Raw genomic sequence first — 14020 nt, 5'->3', positions numbered from 1 at the left:
TCCTATGGCAAAGCGCAGGAAGCGCTGATGCTCTGGAGCAATCGGTACGTGGAGATAAGCATCCTTGATATCGATCGATGCGAGAAAATCTCCTTGTGACATTGAGGCGATGACGGAGCGGAGGGATTCCATCCGGAACCGCCTGGTCATTACGTGTTTGTTGAGCAGTTTTAGGTCCAAAACAGGACGGAAGGACCCGTCCTTCTTTGGAACCACAAACAGGTTGGATTAGAAACCGTGACCCTGTTGCTGAAGAGGAACCAGGACCACCACTCCTTCTGCCTTCAGAATGCCCACCGCCTGCAGCAGAGCCTCGGCTCGCTCGGGAGGCGGAGATGTTCTGAAGAATCGAGTCGGAGGACGAGAGCTGAACTCTATCCTGTAACCGTGAGACAAAATGTCTCTCACCCAACGGTCTTTTACTTGTGGCAGCCAGGTGTCGCAAAAGCGGGAGAGCCTGCCACCGACCGAGGATGTGGTGTGAGGAGGCCGTAAGTCATGAGGAAGCCGCCTTGGTAGCGGCACCTCCGGCGGTCTTTTTAGGGCGTGATTTAGACCGCCATGCGTCGGAGTTCCTCTGATCCTTCTGAGGCCTCTTGGACGAGGAGAATTGGGACCTGCCCGCCCCCCGAAAGGACCGAAACCTCGACTGTCCTCTCCTTTGTTGGGGTGCTTTTGGTTTGGCCTGGGGTAAGGATGTTTCCTTTCCCTTGGATTGTTTGATGATTTCATCCAATCTCTCACCAAATAAACGGTCGCCAGAAAATGGCAAACTAGTTAAGCACTTTTTGGAAGCCGAATCTGCCTTCCATTCCCGTAGCCACAAGGCCCTGCGTATTGCTACCGAATTGTCGGCTGCAACCGCCGTACGGCTCGCAGAGTCCAGAACAGCATTAATAGCGTAGGACGCAAATGCCGACGTTAGAGAGGTTATGGACGCCACCTGCGGCGCAGAAGTACGTGTGAGTGCGTCAATTTGCGCCTGACCAGCTGAGATAGCTTGGAGTGCCCATACGGCTGCGAATGCGGGAGCAAAAGACGCGCCGATAGCTTCATAGATGGATTTCAACCAGAGCTCCATCTGTCTGTCAGTGGCATCCTTGAGTGAAGCTCCATCTTCCACTGCAACTATGGATCTAGCCGCCAGTCTGGAGATTGGAGGATCCACCTTGGGACACTGAGTCCAGCCCTTGACCACGTCAGGGGGGAAGGGGTAACGTGTATCCTTAAGGCGCTTGGAAAAACGCTTATCTGGACAAGCACGGTGTTTCTGGACTGCCTCTCTGAAGTCAGAGTGGTCCAGAAACATACTCTTTGTACGCTTAGGAAACCTGAAACGGAATTTTTCCTGCTGAGAAGCTGACTCCTCCACTGGAAGAGCTGAGGGAGAAATATCCAACATTTCATTGATGGACGCAATAAGATCATTCACTATGGCGTCCCCATCAGGAGTATCAAGGTTGAGAGCGGCTTCAGGATCAGAATCCTGATCAGCTACCTCCTCTTCATCATACAGAGAGTCTTCTCGCTGAGACCCTGTACATTGTGATGATGTCGAGGGGATATCATAGCGAGCTCGCTTAGTCGGTCTGGGGCTGCGTTCCATGTCAGAGACCTCACCCTGGGATCTATGAGACACCCCGGAAGAACATTGTTGTTCCAACTGAGGGGGACCAGGGGGCAATGATTCCACAGTGGCTTGAGATGCCGGCCTGGACTGCAAGGCTTCTAATATCTTAGCCATAGTCTCAGAAAGCCTTTCAGTAAAAACTGCAAACTCCGTCCCTGTCACCTGGACAGTGTTAACAGGTGGTTCTCCCTGTGCCACCCTTAGCAGAGGCTCCGGCTGAGTAAGTGCTACAGGGGCCGAGCATTGCACACAATGAGGGTCAGTGGAACCTGCCGGCAGTATAGCCGTACATGCTGCACAGGCAGCATAGTAAGTCTGTGCTTTGGCACCCTTGCTATTTATGGACGACATGCTGTTGTCTCCTCTGAGCAATACAGGAGGGTATATAGCCAAAAATCAACCGTGCACCATACAGTGTAAAGTATAGCGTATAATCATATAATCTATAAGTACACTTATGCACTAGTGGGGCCAGCGCCACAGGTGCTGCTTACCGCCCGCGCAAGGCGGTTGTGTGGGCACCAGAATTCCTGCCTGGGTCTCCCTGAGCTTGTCTCCCCTCTCCAGCGTTAGCAGAGCTGACAGGAATGGCTGCCGGCGTCCTGAGGAGAGGAGGGGGCCGTGGGCGTGCCCTAGAAAGTGCGGGAATCTGGTGCCCCACTGTGCAGAGTGAGGGGGGTGGAGTATGCAAAGCATGCTCCAGCCTCAGTTGCTGACGTCCTCACAGCGTCCCGCCCTTCCCCTGACTGGCAGGCCTGGGGGCGGGAAAAGAATGAGACTAGGCCGCAAAAGCCGGGGACTAAAGTTATAAGCGCGGCCGCCGTATAAGCGCGGTCGGCGCGGAAGTCCCCGGCGCACTAACAGTCCCAGCCGCGCCGCAGTGAAAACAATGGCAGCGGCGGTCAGCGCGGCAGTCCCCATACAGTAACACACTCAGCGACGCTGCAGTGTGTAATGGCACAAACGCAGTCAGCGCTGCGGTCCCCGGTGCACTAGCACACCCAGCAATGCTGGAGTGTTGCTGTGCGCGGTCCCCACGGGGACACAGAGTACCTCAAAGTAGCAGGGCCATGTCCCTGAACGATACTCGGCTCCTATCCAGCAGAGTCCTCAGGAGCTGTGGATGGAGCACGGTCTCCTGTGCCTGGAGACCGATGGGATCCCACTTCGCCCAGAGCCCTAAGGGGGAAGGAAAACAGCATGTGGGCTCCAGCCTCCGTACCCGCAATGGATACCTCAACCTTAACAACACCGCCGACAAGAGTGGGGTGAGAAGGGAGCATGCTGGGGGCCCTGTTATGGGCCCTCTTTTCTTCCATCCGACATAGTCAGCAGCTGCTGCTGACTAAGCTGTGGAGCTATGCGTGGATGTCTGACCTCCTTCGCACAAAGCATAAAAACTGAGGAGCCCGTGCCTGCACGGGGGGTGTATAGGCTGAAGGGGAGGGGCTTTACACTTTTAGTGTAATACTTTGTGTGGCCTCCGGAGGCATAGCTATACACCCAATTGTCTGGGTCTCCCAATAAGGAGCGACAAAGAAAAAAAGTGACCACCTATATAACATTGGTGTTCCTGCACTGTACTGCTTCCTCCACCAGGCAGGGAGCCCATACAGTTTAGCATCTACCAAGTCCAGGCAGGCATACAGGGACAGGAATAGATAGCAAAACCCAACCCATATAATCCCTTCCTGTTGCACCTGTCAATCAAATAGTGCATTGCTGGAACTTTACTTGCACATATTTCTGAAATAAAACATTCAATCTCTGAACAAAAGCTATGGTTACATTCAGCATCCTAGCACCAGTATAGCACTGGCTTTACTTTATATATGAAAAGCCTGCTGGTTGGGTCTCATTAACCCCTTCACGACTGGCAGATTTTTTGCTTTCCATTTTTTTTTTCGCCATTGTTCCGAGACATAACTATTTTATTTTTCAGTCAATATGGCTATGTGAGGGCTCATTTTTTTGTGGAACGAGCTGTAATTTTAAATGAAATCAATGTACCATATAGTGTACTGGAAAACGGCAAAAAAAATTCCAAATGCGGAAAAATTGCAAAAAAAAGTGCGATAGCACTATGGTTTTTGAGATATTTTATTCACTGTGTTCACTATTTGGTAAAACCCAGGTGTCCGTGTGATGCCTGATGTCGGTGCGAGTTCGTTGCCACCAAACATGTATAGGTTTACTTTTATCTAAGGGGTTAAAAATCAGAAGATTGTCTGAAAAAAGTGGCGCACGTTTTACGCCATATTCGGTGACCTGTAGAGTTCTCATTTTTCAGGGTCTGAGGCTTAGTGATGGCTTATTTTTTGTGTCTCAGGCTGACGTTTTTAAAGATACCATGTTGCGCAGATGCTACGTTTTGTTAGCCTGTCATTGCATTTAGCGCAAAATTTGTGTCAACTAAAAGACGTAATTTTGGCGTTTGGATTTTTTTTTGACGCTACACAGTTTACTGATCAGATTAATTGATTTTATATTTTGATTGGGCATTTCTGAACATGGCAATACCAAACGTGTATATTTTTAATTTTTTTAACCCTTTAATTTTCAATGCGGTGAAAGGGGGGGGTGATTTGAACTTTTAGGTTTTTAATTTTTTTTAAAAATTGTTTAAAACTTTTTTTTTTTTTTTTACTAGTCCCCTAATGAATCAGCAATCTGATCGCTCTGTCATATCTGTTGATCACAGCTACACAGCTGTGAATAGCAGATATGCTCATTTCTTGTCTCACCCAGCTCTGGGCCGGGTGAAACTGAAAGTGAGTCATGTGAGCTACAGGAGTACTCACATCATGACCCTGTGCTACCATGACAACAACCGGAAGTCACGTCATCACGTCACATGACTCACGGTATCGGCCGGTGAGTAAATGTTTACCGCCGATGCCATGATAATGGCAATGTCACATATTGACAGCGCCATTTAAGGTGTTAAACGGCACAGGCAGATAACGATTCTGCTCGTGTCTAGCAGGCACACATCTCAGCTGTAAAAATCAGCTGAGATGTGCGCCGATTGCTGCCGGCAGCAGACCATGGGCAGCAACACTATGACCGCTAGGACGTAATATTACTGCCAGCGGTCGTTAACACTAGAAGTCCCAGGAATTTTGAGCTCCATAGGGTTCCAATGGTAGAAATGTTAAATGACCCCTCTCTGGGACTTCTAGTTTAAGGTGTTTTCTCCTATAAGGCGGTCTGTCCCCTGTACCCCAAACCCGTCTTGACTGTCTTCTGTACCCGAACCCGTCCTGTCTCGAAATTCAAATTTCATTGGCAATATAAAAATGAAGGATTCACTCGGCTTCTTCATTACCTGCTTTACGAGAGTGTCTTCTGTCTCCTCATAGTTTTCCAAGGCTTTGGTGACTGACAACTTGAACCTATGGACAGGAAGAAAAATTACAAAGACCTTAAGGTATTGAAAAAAGTATTAACACCAATCAGGAGGATAGGTAATATCTTCCAGATTGTGGGGAGTCCAACCAACGGTACCCGCACTGATCACCAGATCAAGGCACTTTTGAACTGACCGGCAGTGTGCAGGTCAATCACTGGCAGGAGAAAGAGGGAGAGAGACCAGAAAGGTGTATTTGAGAGCTCAAGTGCTGCAATGTATCAGAATTTAAAGGGACTATCAGCATAGAATGACTGTCCAGAACAAGCAAATGTGCTTGTGCATCTCTCTCCCCCCTCTATTCTATTACATGTAGTGATGGTGCACACCGACGTGCCCGCTCCACTTATCTATTCCTTGTATTATTACATGGACTATAGAGACTTTATCCAGGTGCAGTGCGGACATCCAGCACTGCGGATTTACTCTATAGGTTTTACGTTCTGTAATAAAAGTTATGTAGTGTCATTTTAGAAAACAGGAAGCACTCACCGCTCATACTCATCCTCCGTAAGAATAAACTGCGCCTTCAGCTTCACCTCCCCCTGATGTGTCCACCAGTATGAGTGGACTGCTCGAACATGTTCTGGCCTGAAAGGAAATGGTCACATTTTAGACATGATTTTATTTTTTTTTTATGCAGATAAAGCTGTTTTCACACTACGTTTTTTTAACATGCGTCATGAACGGTTTTTTTAACGCAAAAACGGATCCAGTGCAAATGCGTTTTCATTTCAATGCATTTGCAATGGACTCGCCTCAACTTGCGTTCACCTGCGTTTGCGTGCGTTATAGTGAGGATCCAGCGACTTGCAGTTTTTTAACTTTTTTCAAAAACGCTACTTGTAGCGTTTTTGAGCTGCGTCCAAATACTGTTTTTCACTGGATCCTGACTATACTGCACGCAAACGCATGTGAACGCTGGCATGCTGATAGACAGGATTCTGCTTGCTCTACTGAGCATGCCCAGAATCCAGCCTGGCGTGATCAGTCTCTCTCTCTCCCCCTCCCTCTCTCCCCCTCCCCTGCCTGAGAGCGGCGGACGCTCGTAACCAAGGTAAATATCGGGTAACCAAGCAAAGCACTTCGCTTAGTTACCCGATGTTTACCTTGGTTACGTGTGCAGGGAGCAGGCAGCCCGGCTCCTAGCAGCTGTGGACACTCGTAACCAAGGTAAATATCAGGTATCCAAGCAAAGCACTTCGCTTAGTTACCAGATTTTTACCTTGGTTACCAGCATCCGCAGCTGTCAGATGCCGGCTCCCAGTCTATCACGTTCAGTTCCCCTCACTCCCGATCACATGACTCCAATGCCCGCCCATAAACTTCAAGTGACCGGATCCTGCAAAATAACATGCGTTTGCATGCGTTTTTCTTTGTAAAAATAGGATCCACTTTTACAGCAAAAAAATGTTCATGACGCATGCTAAAAAAACGTAGTATGAAAGCAGCCTAAAACAAATGGATCCAAAGGTAATAATGAATTCATGGCAGCTTTAATCTCAGCAAAATGAATATTGATCAGTAAACCATTACTGATTGGTTATTACTGTGCTTATACACACACACACACACACACACACAGATCGGCCAGTAGATATAGGCTGCCTTGGCTCTCGGCAGCACAGGACCTGTTTACACAACATGATGTGCTGCCGAGAATGATGATCTCTTGTCCAATCAAAAGATCAATTCACACAACAAACAAGCGATTGCTGACTCAGCAGGCTGTGTACACTGCAATGTTATTGTGACATGAGCCTTCCTAGGATCACCTGCGTCAGCCCATCATGCAGTGGAAATGGACCTTTAGAGAAACAGATATAATATTTAGATTTCTAAATCTGTTCAAATGCATCGATCGCTACAGCTACTGAAGGGGAGACGTGTCAATGTGAATATCACCTTTAGAGCTCGCTCACACCGGCGTGTAAAACAGATAAGTGCAATGTGAGAAGAGAAAAAAAAAATAAATAAAAATTGCACTTGTTATTCAATGAGGCAGCGCTGATCTGTGATTTTTTTTCCCCTCTATGCTAAAAAAAAATAGCATAATCTTGCGTATGGTTGTGTATATCAGACGAGACTAATCAATACAAGTCTATAGGTGCGAGAGGGGAAACAAAAACACAAATGACCCATCTGTAGGACGTTCAATTCTTACAGATACATCACCCTTTTGTAGCATAAAACACTGTAAATGATTGTAGAATAATAGCTGCTGAGAAAAAAAATGCATTACATATGGATGCTAGGCGAGAAAAATAAATCACACACTCAAACAGCACAGAATACCAAACTGATTTCACTAGTTCAACTCTCCTGGAAGAAACTGGGACCAATTTTTTTTTTTTTTATAATACCAGTGTGAGCGAGGCCTTAGGCTGGATTCACACATCCTTGTTTTGGGGCCTGAGAATGGACCATGGCGTACGGTCTGGCCGATTGTCTCCTGATCTCAACACAGCAGCCTTATATATGGGCACAAGGCTAAAAGTCCGGAGACCAGCGCCAGCCCGGCCAAGGCGCGGAAACCAGCGCCAACCCGGCCAAGGCCCGGAAACCAGCGCCAGCCCCGCCAAGGCCCGGAAACCAGCGCCAGCCCCGCCAAGGCCCGGAAACCAGCGCCAGCCCCGCCAAGGCCCGGAAACCAGCGCCAGCCCCGCCAAGGCCCGGAAACCAGCGCCAGCCCCGCCAAGGCCCGGAAACCAGCGCCAGCCCCGCCAAGGCCCGGAAACCAGCGCCAGCCCCGCCAAGGCCCGGAAACCAGCGCCAGCCCCGCCAAAGCCCGGAAACCAGCGCCAGCCCCGCCAAGGCCCGGAAACCAGCGCCAGCCCCGCCAAGGCCCGGAAACCAGCGCCAGTCCCGCCAAAGCCTTGCTCAGACCCCACCCCAACACACAGACAAGTGAATGAAGCCTAATAGGTGAAATAACACCCAGCAGATTACTTAGGCTGGGTTCACACATAGCGACAGCGATAACGACGTCGCTGTTACGTCACCATTTTCTGTGACGTAACAGCGACCTAGTAAGTCACTGTTATGATCGCTGCTTAGCTGTCAAACACAGCAGCCGAATCAGCGTCGCTACATGTGCAGAGAGCAGGGAGCCGCGCACACACGTGCTCTCCTAGCTACAGTACACATAGGGTTAATTACCCGATGCGTACTGCAGCTAAATGTGCACAGAGCAGGAGCCGGCACTGGCAGCGTGAGAGCTGCGGAGGCTGGTAACTAAGGTAAATATCGGGTAACCACCTTGGTTACCCGATGTTTACAGCTTACTGCAGATGCCGGCTCCTGCTCCCCTGCTCGCTTCATTTCGTCGCTCTCTCACTGTCGCACACAGCGATGTGTGCTTCACAGCAGGAGAGCAAGAATAAAAAAAAACGAACCAGGGCTGTGTGTAACGAGCAGCGATCTCACAGCAGGGGCCAGATCGCTGCTCAGTGTCACACACAGCGAGATCGCTAATGAGGTCACTGCTGCGTCACAAAAACCGTAGCAGCGATTTTGGTAGCGATCTCGCTGTGTGTGAAGCACCCCTTACATCAGTTCCAATTATCTGAATGGGGTCACTTGGTGGTAAGCAGATAATACAATTAGAGAATTAGAATGGGACCCATCCACATGCAAATCACCTTCCACAGCAGAAATCAGACTATGGCAAAACCAAGGTGGAAGAGAGAAATCATAAAATGGTATCCTCAAGGATGGAAGTTATTCCCAACCCATAGGATAGGGAATAACTCCACGATCACTTGGGGGGCGGGGACTGACTACTACAGCTCCCATCTGTCCAGAGAACCTCATGTGACTAGAGCGGTAGTCAATGAAAACTGCAGCTCCATTCATTCTCTATGGAACTGTCAGATTGATGAGCACAGCATTAAGTAATCTCCAGCACTCCCATAATGGAGTGGCACAGGCATGATCGACCTCCTCTCCATTCACATGAGGCTCTCAGTATCGGGGGGGGAGCCTTTGAACAGATCCCCAGTAGCCAGGAAGTTATCACTAGTGATGAGCGAGCGTGCTCACCACTGCCCATTACTCGATCAAGCATTGAGGTGCTTTAGGCGTGACTCAAGTACAATGGACGTCAATGAGAAATTAGAACATTTTCAAACTCAGAATTTTGATGGAGCAACGAGCACAATCATCACTCGTTATCACCAATCCTATGTGTTGGGGATAACTTCCAAACTTCAGGATAGCCCTTCAGTGTGCAGGGAGTGATACAGGCACCATGTGACATATACTAGTGCTGCCATACCTGTGCATGTGCTCCAGCATCCCCCCAAACAGCACGGTCAGGCTGCCGTCACTTGTGTGCTTCCTCACTTCGTCCCCGCAGCAGTGACACCAGAACTTCTGCTCATGCTCCTGAGGGTCATACTTTACCACCGTGGCCCTTTTAATCATTTTCCGTGCAGCAGCCACCTATAAGAAAATCGTATAGAGGAGACGGTCAGTGCAATATACGAGGACGTGGGGGGGGGGGGGGGTGGTATACGAGAGCGCGGGGGGGGGGGGGGGGGGGGGCGTACGTGCGGGGTGCAACACGCGTGCGCGGGGGTGCCATACATGTGCGCGGGGGGTGGTATACGAGTGCAGCTGTCCACACGGGGGGGGGGGCACCAGTAGAATAACTTGAAGCTCGTGGGTCACAATGCAAAAGCTCCAATTATTGCAAATCCAGTATTTCTCTACAGGAACAAGGTGTGACCGCAGCTCCTGCACTCACTATAGATACACTGGGGGCACAACGCTCTAACAGGGGCGCCACGCTACAGCCAATCACAGTACTGCTCTTATTTTCTACATTGCCTTGAGAAATTGAAAGCTGCGTTCTGATTGGGAAAACCAGTGCAGCCAGTGTTATACGCAGGGACACACACCCGGTCTGTGCCATCCTATGTGCTGAGCCGCCATTTCCTCTCTATACATCACCTTGTCGCTGAATGCCCGGAGCACACACGTCAGCCGCTGCCGGTGACCTTTCTCATAGACGTGTTTCCTGCGCCCTGAGAATACAGTCCTACGACACACCGCGCACTCGTACACCGCCATCTTCCCAGGTTTCTCCAGCTGTAAAAACGTCAACAAGTCCGGTGGGGCTACGCTCACACACACACAACGTCAGCTGACCTCACAGTAGCCAATTGTGCAGCGCGAAATGAAAAACAAGCCTGTACATCAGAGACTCCGCCCACTGCGATAGCCAATTGCCGCACGTTTCCGTTTCACCATCCTGCGGCCATTGGTTAGCCGTAGGTGGGCGGAGCTGCTGCAGTAACAGGCTGTTGGTGGGCGGGCGGAGCTGCTGCAGTATCAGGCAGTGAACGCTAGGTGTCGCGCTGACTTAAGACATTACAAATACCAGGCGCCTGATTAGAAGCTGATCGTTATGTGCTCACTGATATCTTTAGAAAGGCCCCACTACCATGATAAGCACACCAGCCCACCCACAGCTGATCTCCAGGGGTCGGGCTGAGCCATGTAATGGCGGCTGTCATTGATTGACCAATATCTGTGTGGTTAAATAGCAGAAATCAGAGCTCACTCCTGTTGCTGCTGTTAGAAATGTGCGCTGTCAGTATAACACAGCCGCCACGCATGTATATGATCTGTCATTGATTGAGCGGTATTTATGTGGTTAAACAGCAGAGATCAGCGCTCGCTCCGGTTAGATATGTATGCTGGTGTGAAGCCCCACCGGTGTTGTGTCGGTGCATTACCTTCAGGGACTCCACTCAGCTGGATCTGGTCACAGGTAGGAGATCTTCTTCTTGTCGTGACGCCACTCTCAGTATTGCGGTCAGTGGGGACCGCCACTGCAGGTTGAGGGACGCCTGGGGCTGATGGTGAGTGCAGTTAGTTGGAATAGCCTCCTGAGAGTGAGGCAAGCCCCAGGGCCCTGTGTAGGTGCGTAGTACCACAAGGCGCAGAATAACTCCACACAGGCAGAATGTCTTTCAGGGTTTTTACTCACTTCAGGTGGCAGGGTGAGTAACCCGGGCGTAGCTGGGATGAACCAGGCGGGAACCAGGTGTCCTTCAGGCTGACTTCTGAGGGTGACTACTAACTCGCCTTCCTTAGCCCTTGGTGGTTTGGGGTAACCCCGACTTTGAGTCCCTATGGGGGTCACCCAGGGAAGTTGCTGAAGCCTCACTCCCCTTCGTTTGCCGTTTGCTTGTGGCCTGGACCAGCTCACTCCAGCTGCTTGCCTCCTGTGAGCTATGGGCCCTAACTGTGGCTACGTGGCTGCGGCTTTTGTGGTGTTGTGGCGTGGGCTTTGAGAGCCCCACACCGGCAGGTTTAGCAAAAGAAAGCTGGATCTATCTCCGCTTCGGGATCTGCCGCCCGTTTGGGCCTGGTTCTCTCTAGCAGTCTCCTTACTTCCCACTCCGTGCTCTTCTTTAGCTGAAGATGGATTTCGGGTAGCCCTCCTAGTTGACCGTTCTCCCCCGTCAGTAGCCACTGCGCGGGCGCTGTCAGACTGCACAGCCCCAGGGATCTGCTCCTCACTCGAGCTCCCTGGACTCTACACTGAACTGGCTCACTGCTCCTCCTCTCCTGTTCTTGCCTACGCCACCTAGCAACCAGATTCTCTTACCACACCCCTTGAGAGGAGATGGAGGCTTTTGGCCCCCTCCACTATTCCAGTGAAGGTGAAGGCTTTTCCCCCTCCTGGGATCCCCAGGGGTCCTCTCATGGGTACATGTGTGAGACCTGATCACTATGCGCCTGTGTTCCACACCCCAGTCAGCCTTCTGGATTACCTGTATTGTACTGTCCCCAGCATGGGTGCAGTACTCAGTGGTGCCTGACCAGGTCAGGGGCGCCACACTGGCAGTATAACACAGCTGCCACGCATGTATATGAGCCACTCCATACAGCCGCACCTATATATGAATTAATAGCGCAGTGTCCCATCACCACTCCAACCCCAGCTACCTAAAGTTAAAGTACCGAGCCTCCCGTAAGGGAAGAACTACAAGTATGCTTATGTTGAATGTTTACATGTTAATTTATCTTTTACAGAAAATAAAACCGGTGATGGACGGGCAGCCCACGGACGGTCTGCATTTTACCAAGGGGCAATGTGACGCCCTGGACTAGCCAGGTAGTCACAGACATAACAACACACACACCCCCTTCCCTAGACAGTTACACCAGTCAGACAAAAACCCTTGTTGCCTCCCTCCAGAGTCTGATGGCCACACCAGGTGGGGCGGAGCCAGGCGGTTGGCCCCACCCACCGAGGAGTTCACAGGCCTGGAGGCGGGAAAAGAGACAGATGAGTTTAGAAGATGAAAGTGAGAGGAGTGAAACGTCTGCGTGTGACTGGGTAGGAACCCAGGCACTGACAGCAAGGTTGGCAGACGGTGGTGGCCGTCTGCTGGAGTTAGCGGAACACTGCAGAGCCGTAGGACCGGGGTTGGGCGTTGGCCCGCCGGTACCGAACCGGGGAGCGAAGTGAAGCTAAGCACACAGGCAGGGCCATCGGACCCCGACCAGGCTTGGAGCCGCCGACAATAGTCAAATCCGAGTGTTACAGGAACCCCTGGGGTTTCACAACAACCAAGACCCGACAGAAGGCAATAGTCCACACAGAGAGGATATACAGCCACCGTCATAGGCTAGAGATCCAAGGGCCAGTGCCTGCGGGCAAAACGGGCTCCTACGGCACCTATACGCCGAGGAGCGGACTACCGGTGGGCAACCACAGGAGTCAGAACATTCTAAAAGGTGCGGGGAAAGACAGCCACCATCAGCCGTCCGCGGAGAGCACAACAACAACACTGCAGCCGGCTGCGGGACCCGTCCATCCGGCCGTTTGGTATACCAGAGACTCTGTCATTGACTGTCTGAGTGAGTACACCGGTGCCATCCGGCACCGCGCCGCGCTGCCCCTGCAACCCTGCACCCCAGCCATCCAGCCTCCCCGTTACACCACCGGGCCCCGGGATCACCAACCCCTACCCACAGAGGAGATAACATCCTCGTTGCCCCATACCATCTCTCCCGGGATCCCCGTCACCAGCAGCGGTGGTGCCATCATCACCACGTCCCGTGGGTGGCGTCACGAACTCTCTCCCCAAACAAACCATCCCTTTTCACTCACGGGTGAGGAGCGCTGCTCGAGTCCCCGGGTCCGGCCCACCACTCGAGCCACCGAGCAGCAGCAGCAGAAGCCCCGGACCCGAGCGTGGCAACATATCCAACTCCTCCTTGGTTACGGGTCCCTCACCTTTGGTTTTGCCAAGAACAGGCTAATCAAAATCCTAGGAACACTCTGCACCACACCCACCAGACACACCAGTGGCTGACTTGAAGGGAATAGGGTTGCCCACTTGGGGGGTTGGTTAAGGGGAGGTCAGGAGTGTGAGGAGTAGAACAGTGTAGTGTTGTAGGTGAAAGTGAGAGGAGGTCAGGAGCTGGGCTCCTTGGTTTACTAGGTGGCAGACGTTGGTCTGGGCCTAGTAGGAGCTGGACCCCGGTCGCAGGGGGATTGTGACAAGGGGCACGGACTGTCGAGGAGGACATCCGGCGGCCTTGTGCCATCACCAGGCAGGGGCCAGGACACGACGGGGTACGTGGACTCTAGGCCAGGAAGTAGCTTTAGGCGTCCTGGTAATTTACCCGACGAGGACGGAGCCTTCAAGATCCGTTCTCCACCCGCTCCAAAATCGGGGTACTAGCGCAACGAGGGGGATAGGACTTTCCCACTACATAGTCCAGAAAATCCCAAGCGTGAACCCTGAGAGCAAGCTCACCCAGTTAGCCACGCTGGTGAGCGGGATCCGATTAGTTCTATTCTAAAGGGACCAATTAGAAGGAAGGTGCCATGGAAAAAGGCCACAGGCTAACAAGCAACACCAACGGGCACGGGATCCAGGCGTGCTCCCTCCCTGCTGCAGCGGTACTAAGAACTTTGGTTTACCATGGTTGTCGGTGTCAGCGTTATTGGACTG

General features: G+C 51.4%; 1 protein-coding gene across 1 annotated transcript in view; it reads right to left on the bottom strand.

The window, feature by feature from the left end:
* CENATAC (centrosomal AT-AC splicing factor) overlaps window positions 1-10168 on the bottom strand; it is a 52173-nt gene extending 42005 nt beyond the window's left edge. Inside the window, exons 1-4 of the mRNA XM_075327421.1 lie at window positions 9993-10168; window positions 9316-9482; window positions 5532-5630; window positions 4959-5025 (exon numbers count right to left, since the gene is read on the bottom strand). Coding sequence (XP_075183536.1) covers window positions 4959-5025; window positions 5532-5630; window positions 9316-9482; window positions 9993-10112 — 453 coding nt within the window. The 5' untranslated portion in view covers window positions 10113-10168. The remainder of the gene's footprint in view (window positions 1-4958; window positions 5026-5531; window positions 5631-9315; window positions 9483-9992) is intronic.
* Window positions 10169-14020: the final 3852 nt, after the last annotated feature.

Source organism: Anomaloglossus baeobatrachus, chromosome 11 (assembly GCF_048569485.1).
Source record: "Anomaloglossus baeobatrachus isolate aAnoBae1 chromosome 11, aAnoBae1.hap1, whole genome shotgun sequence".
NCBI lineage: Eukaryota > Metazoa > Chordata > Amphibia > Anura > Aromobatidae > Anomaloglossus > Anomaloglossus baeobatrachus.
This window is presented reverse-complemented; position numbering and strand designations above follow the sequence as displayed.